The sequence below is a fragment of the Caenorhabditis briggsae genome (assembly GCF_000004555.2).
Source record: "Caenorhabditis briggsae complete genome, chrI, whole genome shotgun sequence".
NCBI classification, from domain to species: domain Eukaryota; kingdom Metazoa; phylum Nematoda; class Chromadorea; order Rhabditida; family Rhabditidae; genus Caenorhabditis; species Caenorhabditis briggsae.
Genome location: NC_013489.2, coordinates 8,019,672 through 8,036,816, shown reverse-complemented (window position 1 = coordinate 8,036,816; position 17,145 = coordinate 8,019,672). Strand labels below are relative to the sequence as shown.

The 17,145-nt window shown below is 36.7% G+C and overlaps 6 protein-coding genes across 6 annotated transcripts; 5 read left to right on the top strand and 1 right to left on the bottom strand.

The window, feature by feature from the left end:
• Positions 1 to 889: 889 nt before the first annotated feature.
• Positions 890 to 3,113, top strand: CBG24757 (the record flags this gene model as incomplete). Its single annotated transcript, XM_045237996.1, has 7 exons — positions 890 to 1,182; positions 1,224 to 1,587; positions 1,637 to 2,377; positions 2,525 to 2,701; positions 2,747 to 2,815; positions 2,861 to 2,990; positions 3,037 to 3,113. 7 exons carry the CDS (start codon positions 890 to 892, stop codon positions 3,111 to 3,113), a joined length of 1,851 nt encoding a protein of 616 aa, XP_045091410.1.
• A 1,369-nt stretch (positions 3,114 to 4,482) lies between these two features.
• CBG24756 lies at positions 4,483 to 5,478 on the top strand (the record flags this gene model as incomplete). Its single annotated transcript, XM_002648422.1, has 3 exons — positions 4,483 to 4,656; positions 4,967 to 5,147; positions 5,195 to 5,478. 3 exons carry the CDS (start codon positions 4,483 to 4,485, stop codon positions 5,476 to 5,478), a joined length of 639 nt encoding a protein of 212 aa, XP_002648468.1.
• Positions 5,479 to 5,740: 262 nt separating this feature from the next.
• CBG24755 lies at positions 5,741 to 6,119 on the bottom strand (the record flags this gene model as incomplete). Its single annotated transcript, XM_002648421.1, has 2 exons — positions 5,741 to 5,878; positions 5,928 to 6,119. 2 exons carry the CDS (start codon positions 6,117 to 6,119, stop codon positions 5,741 to 5,743), a joined length of 330 nt encoding a protein of 109 aa, XP_002648467.1.
• A 1,017-nt stretch (positions 6,120 to 7,136) lies between these two features.
• Positions 7,137 to 7,699, top strand: CBG24754 (the record flags this gene model as incomplete). The annotated part of the gene is made up of 2 exons (XM_002648420.1): positions 7,137 to 7,381; positions 7,576 to 7,699. 2 exons carry the CDS (start codon positions 7,137 to 7,139, stop codon positions 7,697 to 7,699), a joined length of 369 nt encoding a protein of 122 aa, XP_002648466.1.
• A 4,431-nt stretch (positions 7,700 to 12,130) lies between these two features.
• Cbr-lst-1 lies at positions 12,131 to 13,348 on the top strand (the record flags this gene model as incomplete). Its single annotated transcript, XM_002648419.2, has 4 exons — positions 12,131 to 12,214; positions 12,385 to 12,909; positions 12,955 to 13,211; positions 13,258 to 13,348. 4 exons carry the CDS (start codon positions 12,131 to 12,133, stop codon positions 13,346 to 13,348), a joined length of 957 nt encoding a protein of 318 aa, XP_002648465.2.
• Positions 13,349 to 14,076: 728 nt separating this feature from the next.
• Cbr-set-18 lies at positions 14,077 to 15,674 on the top strand (the record flags this gene model as incomplete). Its single annotated transcript, XM_002648418.2, has 6 exons — positions 14,077 to 14,172; positions 14,522 to 14,631; positions 14,681 to 14,765; positions 14,817 to 14,962; positions 15,009 to 15,459; positions 15,504 to 15,674. 6 exons carry the CDS (start codon positions 14,077 to 14,079, stop codon positions 15,672 to 15,674), a joined length of 1,059 nt encoding a protein of 352 aa, XP_002648464.2.
• Between the last annotated feature and the right edge of the window lie 1,471 nt (positions 15,675 to 17,145).

Sequence of the window (17,145 nt, the reverse complement as noted above, 5' to 3'; positions counted from 1 at the left end):
TTGATCTCCAACAAGTAGGCCGAAACTGATTGCAGTTTTAGCTCGAACCTGATAATACAGTAATTTTCAAGAGTTCACCTCCTCTCCATCACTCACATTATTTGTCAATAATCTCTTCTTTTCTGATCTCAAACACAATCCCGCTGCTCTATTGTTGCAATAAATTCGAACAGAAAAGTAATGAAGACGGTCATCTAGCGAAGGAGAAAGACGTTCGAGTTGATTTTTGCTCAGGCACGAAATGTTCCAAACACGGATAACGAGAACAGAAATTTTTACTTTTTGAGAGTCTTGCTTCTGATAGTTGCCCAATTCTTGTCTAGTTGAGTTCGATTCCAAATTGAGATTTCATTGATACCAGAGACGTGATCTCCAGGCATGAAACATGCCATTAATTCTCGTTTAACACCTGTGATAACCATATTTTTGTTGATAGTAACAGCAATGAGAAACTGGAAGTTTAGAAAGAGTATGGCTTATGGAATACTGTAGAATACCTGGCTAACACTCTCAAGCTCTAAAAAGACTGTAACTGGAACAAAGTGAGTAGTTGGAATGCTGGATACGTTGGGAGAGTTGTTGGAGATGGATCAGGAGAATACTGGAAACTCTATTAACATCTTCCTCCTCGTTCGCATCTATCACATTGAAGGAACGTTGCTCTGAGCTCTGCTGCATTTTCTCGCGGCTCATTTTCTGTTTCACCTTGAAACGGAGGTCTATCAGAAGCAGAGTATGCGCATACCTTAAACTTTGGTGATCTGGCCTGCAAAGTTGGAGCATCTGATGTTGGAAGTTTCTTAGTTCTCTCATGTACTCCTTGTTTTTTCGGTTTCTTGTTATCTCTGATAGACGACATCAGGACTTTTTTGTAGCTTCCCTCGTTAGAATGAAAACATCATCGTCTTCATTAATAAAAATAGTTTCATGGTGCCAGCGAACTAGGGAACTTTCAGGTTTCAATGTCAGTCATTTACAGCTTGCCGATCGCGTGGATCCAGCAACCGTAGCTCGTAACTGCAAACTGTACATCCGAAAAGATAGTGGAAAACTTGTCATAAAATATTTCTGCTTTCAAGCATCAATTTCTATGCGAATGTTGAAAATGCGAGGAGTTCGAAATGTACTTCTTGCTAGTGGAACACTCTCTCCCATCCAAGCATTCACCTATAACATGGGACTGTAGGTTTGTATACTTTTCAGTATTCAGATATATATTTCAGAAATTTCGGAGCTATTCTTGAAAACGAGCATGCTTTGAAACAAGTTCCAGTTTTGACATCTATCGTGACTCGTGGAAAACATGGAGGACTTGTCGGTTCTTTCCAGAATCGAAAGAACATTGAATATGTGTCAGATGTAGGCGAATCACTGATTCGTGTCATGGAAACGACTCCACAAGGAGTTCTCGTTTTCTTTTCCTCGTACTCACAAATGGACGAATTGGTAGAGGTGTGGAAAAAAACAAAACGAGGAGCATCAGATTCGCCTGAAACTTTTTGGGAAAAAATGGAGAAGACCAAGAAAATTGCGGTGGAACCGAGAGCAAAAGAACAACTAGCTGCTGTTCGATTGAGATATACACAGGTTTTCGATTTTCGAAAGCTTCGAAAACTTCTTCTTATTATGATTATAGGGTGTATCAGAACCTCACGGAGCAGCTTTACTGGCAGTTTGTCGAGGAAAAGTTTCAGAAGGAATCGATTTCTGTGATGCAGAGTCAAGAGCCGTCATCATTGTTGGGATCCCGTATCCACCGATTCATGACGAGCGAGTTGTATTGAAGAAAATGTATTTGGATGATTTAATGGGAAGAAAGGATTTGGTGAGGGTGTTCAACTTTTTCTCTGAAAATTTGAATTTTCAGACAAACGAACCGCAATCGTCTCGTGATTGGTATCAAATGGAAGCTTTCCGAGCAGTCAATCAAGCGATTGGTCGTGTTCTTCGTCACAAAAATGATTTTGGAACAGTTGTGTTGATCGATACACGATATGCATCTGCCAAACCTGAAATGTTTCCAAAGTGGTTAAGAAACACAATTAGTCGTTGTGATTCTAATAACTGTGCTCTCAAAACTGCCCGGTTTTTCAAGGAAAGAGGTCACTTGATTGAGGTAATTTTTATATTCTATAAAATTACGAATTTAATGTTTCAGAATTCGAAATCAGAATATATCAAGAAACAAGCAAAGACTTGCAAATCATTCAGACAAGTGAAATCTCAAAGCGCTTCGAATCCAAAAGATGACATCACGGATATTACGTTAGAAGACATGTTCTCCCCGGCGAATATGAAGATTGAGAAGAAAGAAAAGATTGAACCACGTCCGATTAAATACGATTCTTCTTCATCGTCTGTTTTCAGTCTCCCCACGGTTAGAATTAGGGACTTGAGATCAAGGAACTTTTGATGTATAGCCAGAAAATAATAATATGACATTGACTTTTCCTTTTTTTTAGACCCAGAAAGTTCTTGAGACTAAATATAACTTCAAAATATATTCAAACCAGAAAATTCACAGAATGAGGATGAGTTGAAAGTCAAGAAATGGGAGCAGGAAAACGATTCCCAAACAAATGTATCAAGTTCTTCTGATTTGAATAAGCGGAAGTATAAGGCTGAAACACCAGGAAATTCATCTGGACAACACGTAGTCTCCGGATCTGAACCACCGAAAAAGAGAAAGATGGTTCTTTTGGTAAGAACATGTGGGAAGAAATAATCCCGATTTGAGAAATTACAGACTCGCGAAACCCTTCCGGAGAAATACCAGAATGCTCTCAACATTCCAACTTCGGAACTTACGAAAGGAGTAAAACAATAAAAGTTTTTTGTTTTTAAAAATCAATCATTTCAGATGTCGCTTGACAATCAGAAACAATTTGTTGCCACTCTCAAAGGATACAAAGCAACCAATATGGAATGGCAAGAAGTTTTTCAGCGTCTCCATCAGATTTTTATTCCCGACCGACCAGATCTATTTATCAGTATGTGAACTCAAAATACTCAAAGTCAAACGATTGATTTTTTCAGGTTGTTCCAACATTTTGAGATCGGAAGATAAGATGAAATACATTCGAAGATCATTGGGAATGAAGATTAACTACTAACGGATCAGGAACCATTTTTATCAATTTCGTACTTTGTCAAATAACTACTCTTTTTTTTGTAATTTCTCTTATTGTCGCCGGTAAATCAAAATATCATTCCTACATTGTCGCCTTTAGTACAGTAAAATTCTCTTTTATCCATCTTGTTGTCTTTGTATCTTCTTCCGCCAAAGAACTTTGGAATTCTCACGTAATCTGACTCAAAACTGCATGTCTCTGCTCAAGAACCATGTCTCGATGTTCGATCTTCCTTCAGAATTTCAACGACAAATCACTTATCAAACAATTATGAACCGGTTTTTCTATCTTTTTGTGTCTCTCTTAAGGGCCACGAGACACTGAAATGAAGTGACATGATATCAAAAAAAAAAGAGGGGTGGACTTAAGGTTGTAGTTAGGTAATGAGAAAAAATTTCATTTGATTAGTTTGTGGTTTTTCAAATTTATTTCTGATCAGTAGGAGGAGATTCAGTTAACTTTCTTTTCTCATAAGAATCTTATTCACTTTTATTTATTTTGCATCATCATGCTTTTGACCGTATCGAGTACATGCCCAAAGTCCATCCAAGACTTAAGCGCCAAGATCTAAATCAAGATCATGTTTCGTGTTCAGACAACATTCAAAAATAAGCAGAATGTTTCTTTGCTAGTTTAGTTTACCTTTTGTATTTTTAAACATTGTATTTTTTAGAATATAATTCGAGTCTGCGCAACACCAGAAAATCTGAATCACAATTTTTTTTCAAATTTTAGTTTTATGCATTGTTTGAAACTCATTTTGAGCGTCCTTTTTCTTTTTTGAGATTTCAGTCTAAAACCAAAACTTCAGAACCCAAAATTTATCCCTAATCTAATAAGTTTTACGTGCATTCAGAAGATCTTTTAACGATTCCTCGTCACTTTCCACTTCCTTCATCTCTTTTCGAATTCTCTTGTAATCTTTAGACGGCAATCGTATATGTCGTTTTTCGCAATTCTATTTTTTAATAGACGTCGTTTCAATTTTCATTTTGACCCTGGTCTTTTGTTATGGAAAACCGCCTTTGAAATCCAAACTCACAGTACTTCAAGAACTTGAAGTTGAAGTACTGTAAAACATGTAATAGAGTCCCCCTAACTTTTGACTTCGAGCTAATTTATCTCGATTACCGTGATAGTTATTAAAATACTGTTTACAGAAAAAACACTTTTGATATTATGATAAACAATTTATCAGTTGACAGCTTTCTTATATCTGTGACAGGAACCGAGATAAATAGGCTCAAATTTAAAGTAATGGCTCCCTTCTACTACAAGTTTTACGGTATTTTATCCATTTTTTTCTAAATGTAAAACCTTCTCAAATATTTTAAAGTTCAATGTTTCCAGAATGGTAATTTTCAAGGATCATCTAACAGGGGATGTGTTGATGGAAGCTGAAAATGGGAAATTTGAATTCGTCGAAAAGCTGTTTTTCAAATTTCGAGCCGACTATATAAATGTGGAGACCGAATCGAACGAAACGAAAACTGTGATTGATGTGATATGGAAGTATAAAATGAAGGTGATTTTTTAATTTTTATCAAAAATTGTCATATGTTTCTAAAAGAAACATACCGTAAAACCTGTAATAGAAGGGCCTTCAAACTTTCAACTTTGGACCAACTTTTCTTTCTGCGCAAATTATGAAAAAGTAGTCAACAAATAAATTGTTTATCATAATATCATAAACATTTTATCTGTTGGTACATTTTTGATATCTCTTATAAGAGCCGACATAATTGAGCTCAAAGTTGACAATGTTGGAGCCCTTCTATTACAGGAATTACGGTACTCAAATTTTGTAAATTCTCCTGTTCAAAATCATTTTTCAGAAGTTTGACATGTGGAGAGTTGAGAAGGATATTTTTGATTTTGGAGAAAAGTTGGGAGAGCTTGTGGAGATGAAAATGTGCAAGGATAACGCAGATTTCACTCATATGGTTGATTACATTTTCAATTTGAGAGCATGGTTCAGAGCAAATCGTGAAACCAAAGGCATCAAAGTCTTCATGGGTAAGTATGATTTTATCGTCTGAATCTTAACAATTTGATTGTTTCAGGACCATCTTCCACATATATGCATCATGCTTACGCAAAAAACTACACACCTGTCTTCCTGAAAGAAGAAAATGGAATTCCTTTCGTTTACATTTTCAGAGAGACTGTCAATGTTGAAGGTCTTATCGAAGAGGAATTGGAAGGAATGACATTAGAAGAGAAATCAGATCAAGTCTTCCCAGAAGAACCAAAAACTTATCATGAAGAGGAAAAGAAGACGTCAGAAGAGAACCACAAAAATGCGGATAATTTAACGAAAATGACAGCGGAAGCAGCAGCCCAATAAGTGGAAATCGTCCCAAATTGTGCCATTTATCGAATTGTACTTTTTTCGAAGTTTCATAAAGTTGTGAATCTCAAAGCCTTTTGGTTAATGAATCCTATTTTTTGAAAAATTGAACAACGCAAAAAAGACTATCATCGAATAATTCATTTTTCAGAACATCAAAGTAAGAAGTGGAAGATGTCAAAAGTTATTTTGTACATTCGTATATGGCAAACAGAATTTATTGCATCTTGAAATTTCATAGAATGTCAAACATATTTTCTTAGAGTTTTTTGGCGGTGATAGTGAGAACTCCAGATGAATTCAGATGAGATTTGACTGTGGCTGGATCAACATCATCCGGGAGTTTGTAGGTACGATGAATCTCTCGATTAACGATACCGTATTCGGTTTGACGGTCCTGAAAGTTCCTCAAACATTCAAAATGTTTTTGAATTTTCTAAACTTACATCATGTCTCAAATGAATAATGATTTCTAATCCGTTGACTTTGACATCAATATCGCTTGGTCCGAAGAATCCAGCATCAAGTCCAACTTCGAATTTCTCAGAAGTATTCGTCACTTTGACAACACCATCGTTGTGTTGTAGAGGCCAATCCCATGAGGAGGCAGAATCAGTGGTTATTGGGATAGTGTGCATTCTGGAATGCTAAATTTTGACATTAAATTTAAAAAGTTCAATAAAATGAAATTTTGAAGTATGAAAGCTTAACGAAGACGTTCAGAAAGTTGCAAAATATTCGTCTCATCTGAACATAAAGTCCACAGGAAGAGCAGAAACTGAAATGCGAAGAGCAATAAAGAGGAAAGAAGAATCTGGTGTAAAGTGATATATGTTCGACAGAGTGACAGAAAGAAAAAGAAGAAAGTTTACTACAAAGTGTAATAAGATTTGATCTCGATCACAAGAAGAACTCCGCGGTGTGACAAAGTGCACAATAACAAAAATATCATTAAAAGTTAGAAAGATTCAATATAAATAATGGAATATGAAGGATATAGTAGAACAAGTTAAAGGAAAAGAAGGCAAATTCCTGGAAAAAAAAGGACTAAACAAAGGATATCTTTTCAATTTCGAATATCAAAAACATGGACGCCAAAATAGTTGTAGTTCTTTCTAGACTACCGTATATATATATACTCCAATAGAATAAAAAGATCCACTACATTTTCAAACTACAGTAACTATAGATTTCAAAACTACAGTAACCCTATAAATTTTTTAAGTTACAGTAACCTTATAGATTTTCAAATTACAGTAATTCTGAAATTCTGAAAGTCTGAAAGTCTGGGACCCTGAGGTTTCGAGATATGTCGATTTTGAGATTCTGATATTCTGAGAAAGACTTCGAAATTTCTGATTTGTCTATTCTTAAATTCTAGGTGTCCTGATGTGACTGATCTACGGCGATGATGCTGATCTTGATTTCAGTCAAAAACTACAGTAATCCGAAGTAAATCTACCATATTCTTTTTTAGTTTGTTTTATTAGAAAAATATCAGAATTTCCGCGTGTGCTGACAACTTTCATGCTCATTTCTTATCTTGTCTTTAGATCTGATCTACAGGAGCTATATAAGCTGGAGAAATCAACCAGAAGTCGGACCGAGGAGCCGATGAGGAGTTCGAGTTGAAACGTGGTTCCAGGGCAGCTGGGATGGCAAGGAATCCGATCCGATCCTACAGCGACAACTGGCCTCTCTACTTCGAAGCTCGACGAGGATCACCGGGTTTCGCAGAGGATCAACAAGGAAGACGACGTCGGATGCTTGATGCTGGAAGGAAGATGCTGCCCACTGCCAGGAAGCTTCGGATGCGCTACACATTGCTATTTCTTTTTTTTCGAAGACTGATCGACGTCATTGAAGTAAAAAAAGTACTAAAAGGCCTCGGGTCGCCATTGTTTGGGGTTCATGGCTAGGTGTTTATCACTGAACGTCCCCCTTTTACCAAATGACCGAAATCAAATTTTGAAAGAAAATGAAATAGCAATAGATACGTGCGCTGAGCGTTCTGGCAGCAGAGAAGGATCTACTTGAGCACACCGACTCAAACTTCCAACTTCCGAGTTCAAAACGTTTACTTCTTTACTACAGGAATCTTCGGCATTTTGAAACTACAATAACGTTTCGGATTTCAACTACTGTATTTCATTCTCTACACGTTCCAACTACAGTAATCTATTGGGTCTTTCAAACTACAGTAATCTTCTACCACTAAAGCACTGAATCTAATTGACATCTTTTTACATATCTTCTTTCTTGCTTCTCTTATCGATTTTCTTTCTTATCAATTTCTGGTTTTTTTTTTCCATACTTGCAACGGGCCAGGCCGGGCCGGGCCGCCCTTTCTCAGTAAAAAAAATTTCCAATGAAAAATTGGGGCATTTTTTTGAATCAAAAAAGAAAACAAGTTACAAATTTTTCAAAGCAGAAGGTAGTCAAAAAATATAAGAGTTTTTGATTAAATTTTTGAAAAATTATAAAATTTTCGAAAAAAAATTCAAAAAAATCAGCTGTTATACAAACAGCGGGCCGGCCCGGAAATTTGCAATTATGTTTTTTTGGAATTTTTTGAATTATTGCATTTTTGAACGTTCCGAATAGCATCATCCGGCCTACGGCCAGAAATTGAAAAGATATCCTTTGTTTGGTTTCATTTTGAGCTAATTTCTCTTCATTTTTTTCCTAGCCGGTGTATTTACTATGGTATCACACCGTGAATAAAAAAAGAAACTAATTTGAAAAGAAAATTAGAAGTGAAAAAATTGGGTTTAAAAAACTGAAAAATCAAAAGGTTAAAAATAGGAAGCGAAATTTTCTATTTATTCCCATTGATTTGAAACAAATTCCTGAAAAAAATATATAAACTTAACCATATAACGATTCCTTCCGAACGTACAGTATGACTCATCAGATTGTTATCCAAACGAAGTCCCCGCGCCTGGGACAATCCAGTCCAGTTATTTTTTTTTCTGTATACGTTCAAAAAGAGAACAGTATTTTCCCTTCATTATAACTGACTCATTCCCAAAATACCAAATAACTTCAAAATTACTATCCGTTTCCCTTCTTTCCATTTTGCAGTGAAACTGTCAAGTATTATTTGTACTCGTTGAAGTATTCATATAGGTTGTCTGGTCAAAAAGAAAAAAAACTGCAAAACACACATTATACGATCCATCCCATTTGATTTGGCGGAAGGAAACGACCATGAAAAACCGTTTCATTGAATGTGTTTTCTTCTTCAAACATTTCCTCCTTTTTTACAATCACTTTTCCTCCTAAATTCAATTCCTCTGGAGCTTCAGTAGTGTTTAGAAGGCTACAGTATGAAATTTTGTTGAAAAGCTGACCACTTGGAAGAATTGAAAAAAAAGAATGGTAAATTACTTATCTTTATATCACCAATATTTCATTAGTTGACAATTTTTTCGCATCTTTCACAGGAATCGAGATATGTGTGCTCGAAGTTGACGGTATGGGTGCTACAACGGTAAAATTCCAAATACAGGAACTAGAATTTAGTGGGATTTTTGGAATTTTAATTCACTTTTCTGAAATTTTTTCAGCGGCTTTGAAATATAGTTACTCGATTTTTAACCTTCCATCTTCAGCTTTCCGTAATCCGTGATTTTTTGTTGTGCCTTCCGTCAGGAAAGATGTATTCCGTCTTGCGTCTTCCGCCTTCCGTGAAGCAAAATTGCGCACGGATTGTAGGATGATCCAATGATTCCACCTGAAATTGAAACAACACCTAAAATTATAATTTATTCCAAATTTTTCCCTGATTCATTTCAGTTCATTAGGAAATACTTCATTTATGTTTCTAGCTCATTCAACTCACTGTTACCATAACAACTGAATTCTCTTTTCAAAAATCAGCTAATCCGTGACTCCAACGAACACAATATTTGCAGTCCAGCTACGGAAATATTCCGAATTCCCAATGACGAATGTTTTATCTTATCAGGGAATATATCACACTTTTGAGGTGTTTCAATCCGTCACCTTCATCTCGATGCGTAATCCGTTTTCGGAAAAACTGATCTTCTCCTTCTTCTCGAAATCTGTGTTTCATTCATAACAATGATGGGGGGGGGGGGGGGGGGGTTCATCCGCCTATTCAATCTTTCTCATTTCCTCTTCTCATTAGTCTCTCTATCTTCTACCAAATGTTGCTTTTACCGCGCGGAAGAGTGAGGTGACACGTCGTTCTCCTCTTCCTCTATTTTCTCGAGGTCACCCTCTACCATAACATGGCTCGAGGTGTCCTGTCTGTCCTTATGAAGAGGAAAAAAGAGACATTAGAGACAAATATATCACACGGAGAAGAGAATGTGCAGATACGATGCGCGAGAAGTGGGAAGCAGTAGAAGAAGAGGAAGAAGAAGAAGAACACTGTCCTTCTTTTTTCTCTCTGTGTGCTGACCTCTTCCTCTCTCTACCTCTCTCTTGTTCTTTTTTCTGCTCGCTTTGTGGCTGTGAGTCGTGGCAGGGCAGCAAACAGAACCATAACGGGTTAAGAAAAAAGAAAGGAAGAAGAAGAGTAGGCGGTTGTTCTTTTTGGTGATTCATCTCCACTTCTTTTCTCTATCTGGCCCGTTATACCATCCTGTCCATTTACGTAACTTTATCGTTTCATCCACTTTTCCGTTTTTTATCTTCTCCGAGATGGAATACCAATCTTCAGAAAAGTCTCCGATGATTTTTTACTTTTTTTCCAAATTTATAAGACCTATCTGTTTTTTTTTCACTTTCCACCATCGTTCCCATTTCTTTTACCGTAAAACCTATAACAGACGGGCCCAACTTTTTTTATATTTGAGCCAATTTTTCTCAGTTCCTGTGGAAGATATCAAAAAGTTGTCAACTGATAAATTGTTTATGATGATATCTCAAACATTTTATCAGTTGACACAAGTTTGATATCTTTTATAGGAGCCGCGATATATGAGCTCAAACTTGACAGTGTGGGGCCCTCCAGGCTTTGCCTTCTTATCTGTTTTGTTGGCTTTTTTGAGATGTTCTAGAAAACTTGTATTAGTGAGTTCTTTTCCTATAATATTTGTCAAATTGTTTACGTTCCTCTTAGAAACTTTAACACACATGGCAGGTTTTTGTGGGTGTGTATTTAAAGAAAAGAAGAACCTGTAACCTCGAAACATCAAGAGGTTCATTGTGTATTTTAGGATTCATGTGTTCTGAACATAATAAACTCTAGCACTAATTCTAAAGTTTCTGGGATCTTTACAACACAAAGATTAAAAATTTGAAACTCAATAAAGTCGAATTAACTCCGGAACACCTAGAACCTGTCAGTCAATCACCAAACTCGCTCTCACTATTCCGTTTGTTCAAGAATGTGTAGATAAGAAAAACTTCACAATAGTATGCACTCTGATTACTTTTAATATTCTTTCTATGGTTTCCAACTCCCGACGACATCATTAATTTCACCTATTAATCGGTTTATAACTTGCAATGTAATTATGTTCATTCTAACCCATATTTCCGTGTAGCTGGCTTGTCTTCGGCGTTTTTCTGATATGTTGAATCCAAAATTGTTCCATTTTTCGTATATCTCTTTCCGAAAAACACTTTAATGTGACAAATGACAATGACTCATTCCGTTAGTTTTCATTTTCTCCCAAATAGGAGGTCTACATTCATCTTCTACCTGTCGTTTCTTTCTGACCATCGCTGTAGTTTTTTATCGTTTTATTTAGTCAACCTAATTACTCCATTTATTTTTGCATTTCTTCTATTTCATATTCCCCGACGAGATTAGCGTCGCCGATTAGACGTTCTCAATGAAACTCTACTTTGGTAAACTTTTCTGAAGAATTGTTTAGTAGCTTCTAGATGTTGTTTTCTATTGATGTATATTTACCTGCATTCACATCAGAAATTTCCGGATTCCGGTTCCGATAAAAACATTTTTTATTCCGGATTTTCATTTTTAAACTTCTAACGACTAACGATACAAAAAAATCATGTATTTTTTAGAATTTTCTGCACACAGGAAATATCCGGATTCCGCGTTTTTTTTCCGTTCCGGATTTCGAAATATGAATTTCATTCGGGATTTCGGGACAGTTTTTTTCGGGTTCCGTTTTTCGATTCCGCACCTTTTTCAGTTCTGTGTTCCGAATTCCGAGATAATTATTTTATTTTCGGATTCAGTTTTTCGAAAAACTCATTGACATCTCCGATTCCTAAATACGTAAATCGTAAATTCAATAGAACCAAATTTCACCAAACGAATGGTACGGTATTTCAAAGCGATAAATCTTTTGAATTCGCGCGGAAATTAGGTGGCGCCGCGCTCTACCGCACTTTCCCATGACCCATCGTGGGAAAATCGCCATTTTCCCACGCGTTTTTCTGGGAAAGTTGCCAATTAGAAAAAACACGATGTTTTTTTTCATTCATTCACAAATTATTTTGTGTCAAGAGGTGCGCGCGAAACAATGGCGTCGACTTTTCTCCAATATCAGTCTCATCATGTAAGTGTATTGCTTTCACAAATCCCCCTTATCCATTGCAATCATCCTCTCTATCCTGTTATTATCGAATCAAGTTCAATTTATAACTTTCAGTTTTAAATTGGTTCTCGGCCTCCCAATAGCTTCACTTTTATCTCGTTTTCATGATATATATTATTTTTCAGAAGAACAACTGTCCAATAAGCAACACTGCTGTTTCAAAATCTCAATACGAGGCACCTAAACAGGTTTGTTGGATTATCTCTTGAAAATTACTTGGCTTCTCCGGTGTAGGTAAAATGATTCTAATTCGAAAAGCTTGAGTCATATTATCAGATCTAAGTGTTGCTGTAAGTATTAATCGCCCAAAATGTCCCGAATTTATTTTTAATTAAATATGAAGTGTGTTTTGTTTCAGTTGCTTCAACTTCGTTCTCAAGTTAAACCATTGATTCCGAACAATCGTCCATCAGCTTCATCAAATAATTTGAGCGTTGGAGTCTCACAGACGAATAACAAGCATATTCAGACGACACACCTGACTTACATCGAAAAGGACAAGAGAGTCCGCCCAATGATACCACAACAGCAGGTTTATCATGCTTTCGATCGCCCATCCCACCACCACCATTCTCGCAAGGTGACAGTTGCTGGAGCTCCGCTGATGAGAACGCCATCTTCTGGCTTCTCCTCTGCTTCATCTTCTGAGAACATGCTCGCTGGATTATCCATATCGGACAACGACAGCAAAATCCACGATATCATGGACCCATCAGTTGATGTCGATTTGGACATGTTCCTTCTTCCTGAATCTCGGTACAAGCAACCAGCTCAACCCTCCACGAGCACTTCACGTGCTAATTTGAGCCAGATCAGTGGTCCGAGCCAACATGGAGGATCAATGAGACAGCTCGCAGCACCACAAACCAAGAGTACTTTGCCGGTATGTGGTAATGATGAAAATCTAATAACAGTCAAATTCTTTCAGTCATCATTCGCTGATTATTCGTTTGTCAAGAGATCGAATGGATACATCGACTACATGCCGACAACCTACGCCACTAACACAGTGTCTCAGCCACTGCAACCATCGGTCACAATGTCTCCAGCCGACCGTGTTCGCTGTCAGTTTTGCTGGGAATCTTACGTGAAACTGTGCCACCAGGTTTCCAGTCTGGATCCAGTTATCTCTTGTGATGGGCCATGGCACTGGCACTCACTCTACGATTCTCAAGGAAGAGTCACGTAAGTTTAATTATGTGCATAGTGACGAGTAATTACCCGTTTTCAGCTGCCCACGCTTGTGGTTCACTCAACTCGACCGAGCAGGATCAGACATGCTGCAGCAAATGTCCAATGTGCGAAAAGGCCCATTCTTTTAATTTTTCATGGCCATTGATAAATCAACCGGCTAACTTCTCCAACCATATCCCTATTTTTCACTTTCATCCAATAACGGTTTCCATTGATTCTTGTTTTGACGAATACGGGCATTCCGTCTGAGCTTTACCCCCCATTTAATTAATTTCTCTTTGTAACCAACTGACTGTTTTCACATGTCTGTAAACATTACATCTATTATAGCTACGCCATTTATATAAGCTTTTCCTAACAAACTTCCAACCCAGTTGTACCCAACCCATCCACCCTTTAATAACACGTAATCAACTGTGTGAACTATATCCACCATGCCTTTTTATCTCAATGTGCTTTTCCATCTCCTGAGGGCTGTCCCCGATAAAAATTGAGATATTTCAATTATTTGCTTTTTCACTTTTTTCACAACAACAGAAAGAAAAGACAGTTATGAAAATTACAATAGATCCAGAATGTGAATAGTGAAGATCTTCAACACATTTTAGACATCAATACAGTCAAAAGTAGACTTCATTTGTCATGAGAGTTAAAATACACGGAACATGTTGCCAGAAAGCTCTCGGAGCACCGAGAGAATTTGAGGAGTACCAAGAGCCCCTCGGTGTGTAATATTTGCCGTGATTACACTCATCCTCCATCGGCTTTCTCCTCCCGTTTCTCTCCTCATCTTTCCTGTTTCTCCTCGAAAAATCTTTACTATTCCAAAAAATTTCTTTTCTTGATTCCACTAAAAATGGCTGTGAAAAAGAACAAAAACGTTGCAAAGAATGAGAATGAGGATCCATTAGTACAGAAGGATGATATCTCATCTATTCATGCCAGAATTAAGGTAAATCGTTTGCAGAATTTTCTCATGACAAAATAGTCATTGTTTTGGTATGTTATTACAAAGTGATGCCGAAGGTCCCACAACGAAAACTACCGTAACCTAAAAGTCTTTTTATTTTCTCGTTTTTTACTGATTTTCGTCAATTTTTTTGCTATTTAACATGTCGGAGAATAGAAAAAAAGAAAGTTGAATATTAGAGGAAAACGCATGAAAATCTAGAAAAAAAACTTCGAAAATTAGAAAAATGTTCAGGTTGCGGTAGTTGTCGTTGTGGGGACTTCGGACACGACAACCTCTTCCACAGATCCAATCTTTCATCACCAGAATGGTAAAATTCGTACATTTTTAGATTTTCGAGACACCGTTTGCCACTCAAGTGTTGAATCCAAAAGCGAATGAATTCTGTGCCAACTGTCTTCGCGGACCTGCTCCTGGAGAAAAACTTCTTCGGTGTGGAGGGTAAAAGTTCTTCATTATCAGTCAAATAAATCCAAAATTCGTATTCTAGATGTAACTTCTCAATGTACTGTAGCAAAGACTGCCAAGCAATTGCCTGGCTGGTTCATAAACCAGAGTGTAAAAGATTGAAAGCGGTATAATTATATTCCTAGGTACAAAGATTCTATCTTTTTTTTCAACTACAGAGTTTCCCGAATCTTCCACTCACCGAGGTTCTTTTCCTTTCGAAAGTAATTGATCGTATTCAATTTCTCGAGAAGAATGGAGATAAATTGGGAGTGGAAGCAGAGAGAACGTTTTCGAGTTTGGTTGACCATAAAAAAGATATCAGGTTAGCAATGAAAGTCTCAAAGTCTTTCATAAATTTCGAGTTTCAGAGAAGACGAAGAAAAGATGAAACATTTTGAGAAAATCTTTGTGAAAATGGGAAATTTCCGTAAGGATGATATGATTGAGAAAGGACATTTTTTCGATGTTTTCTGTAAAGCATCCATCAACTCGCACAGTATTCATACAAATGCCGGAAATGAAGTTGGAATGGCTTTGGATTTGGGTGTATCGAAATACAATCACTCGTGTCGTCCAACTTGTTCGATGGTTTTCGATGGATACCGTGTCTGTCTTCGTCCTCTGGTTCCAGGTGTTGATGCTGAAAACACTGAGCAAGCGTTCATTTCATACATTGATGTTGGAAGAAGTAAATTTGTAAGGAGAAGAGATCTCAAATCAAGATGGTACTTCGATTGTGAATGCACGAGATGTATGGATCCAGAGGATGACTCGTTGACTGCTATCAAATGTGCTAATCCGGCATGTGATGCTCCAATTGTAAGCTTCAAATAAGTGTTCTTTCCTGACAAAGTATGTTCCAGCTGACATCCGAAACTGAGGAGCCAATGAATATTGCATGTGATAAATGCAAAACTGTTGTCGAGGAGAGTACTGTAAAAGCAGCTCAAGAGTACATGAAAAGCCTTCCAGCTTCATTTGACCCACAGTGTCCAGCTGATATTGTGAGTTTTAAATTTGATTTTGAAAAATGAGAAATATAACTACAGTAATCCTTTTGTAGTGTGAAACATAGTCATGAAATAAATTTCAAGATAATACATAAAATCCATATACCGTAAAGCCTGTATTAGAAGGGCTCCCTAACTTTCAACTTTGAGCCTATTTATCTTGATTTTTGTGAAAGGTCTCGAAAAGTGGCTAACTGACAAAGTGTTTATAATATAATTGAAAACGTTTTGTCAGTTGACCACTTTTTGATATCCTTCACAGGAACCGAAATAAAATAGCTCAAAATTAAAAGCAATGGGATCATTTTATTAGAGTTTACAGTAGATATTTATAGGCCCATACTCTCAGGGGGCATCGAAATAGGAGGCATCGTGCTCAAAGGGGGCATACACTCTTAGGGGTCACTAACTCATAGGGAGCATCCTGAAGTTGTCTCTTAGGGGGCATCCCACCATGTCTCATAGGGGGCATCGGACCAAATGCTCCCAGGGGGCATTGATAGTCTCATAGGGGTCATTGAGACCAATTTGAGTATATGATTCTGAACATGATGAATTTTTGTTTTTACTTCTTTTTCGTAGTTTTTTGAGGAAAGCAAACACAATTACAGACTATCAATGGTGTTATTTCGGAGGGTCAACTGGGTAGAATTTCTGCCAAAAATTCGGGGTACAACTCATTTCATTCAGGGGTACAACGCTTGTGATTCGGGGGTACAGTTCTTTTTGAGGGAGTCTCTGAATTCCTGAATTTCAGTGCTTGAAAATCTCAGAATTCTTAGAATTTCAGAACATTTGAAATTTCAGTATTTCGGAATCTGAGAATTTCGGAACTTCAGAGTCTGAGAATTTCAGAATGTTAGAATTTCACAATTTCGAAATCGCAGAACTTCAGAATCTCAATATTTTTGAATTTTTAAAAATTACGACAGAAAATTTTCACTTCTCATTGTCACATTGTTCTATTTGATTTTGTGTCATATTTTTCCCTCATCATGAAAAAAAATTGTGGAAATTGTTCTGTGCTGAAATTCATTAGTTTTTTTTTGAATTTTTGAGTCCCGAAACTTCAGGAAAGGATACAACGAAGAACTGTAAAATAATCTTGACAAGTTTTACAAACACAGGACTTTAATGCTTAATTTATGTTTTAAAACTCAGTCGATACTTTCCTCTACCAATTTTTCTCAATTGCTGTTCTTCTCAATTCTATTTCATTTTCTTCTGTTTCTCAATATTCCTTCGGTTTTCCCCAATTTTCCCTTTTTTCCCAATTTTCCTCAATTTTTCTCAATTTTCGTGGTAATTGAATTTTTTCTCATTTTTTCATAATTTTATAGATCATTGAATGAAGGAAACAATCACAATTTAGTGATTTACACACAAAAATTCAAAAATCCCAAAAAAATTGGCTAAAAATGAGCTATTTTCTATCGAAAATTGTTCGCTCAAGCAATAAAACAATCCAAAAATTATAAAATTAATTTTTTTCGAT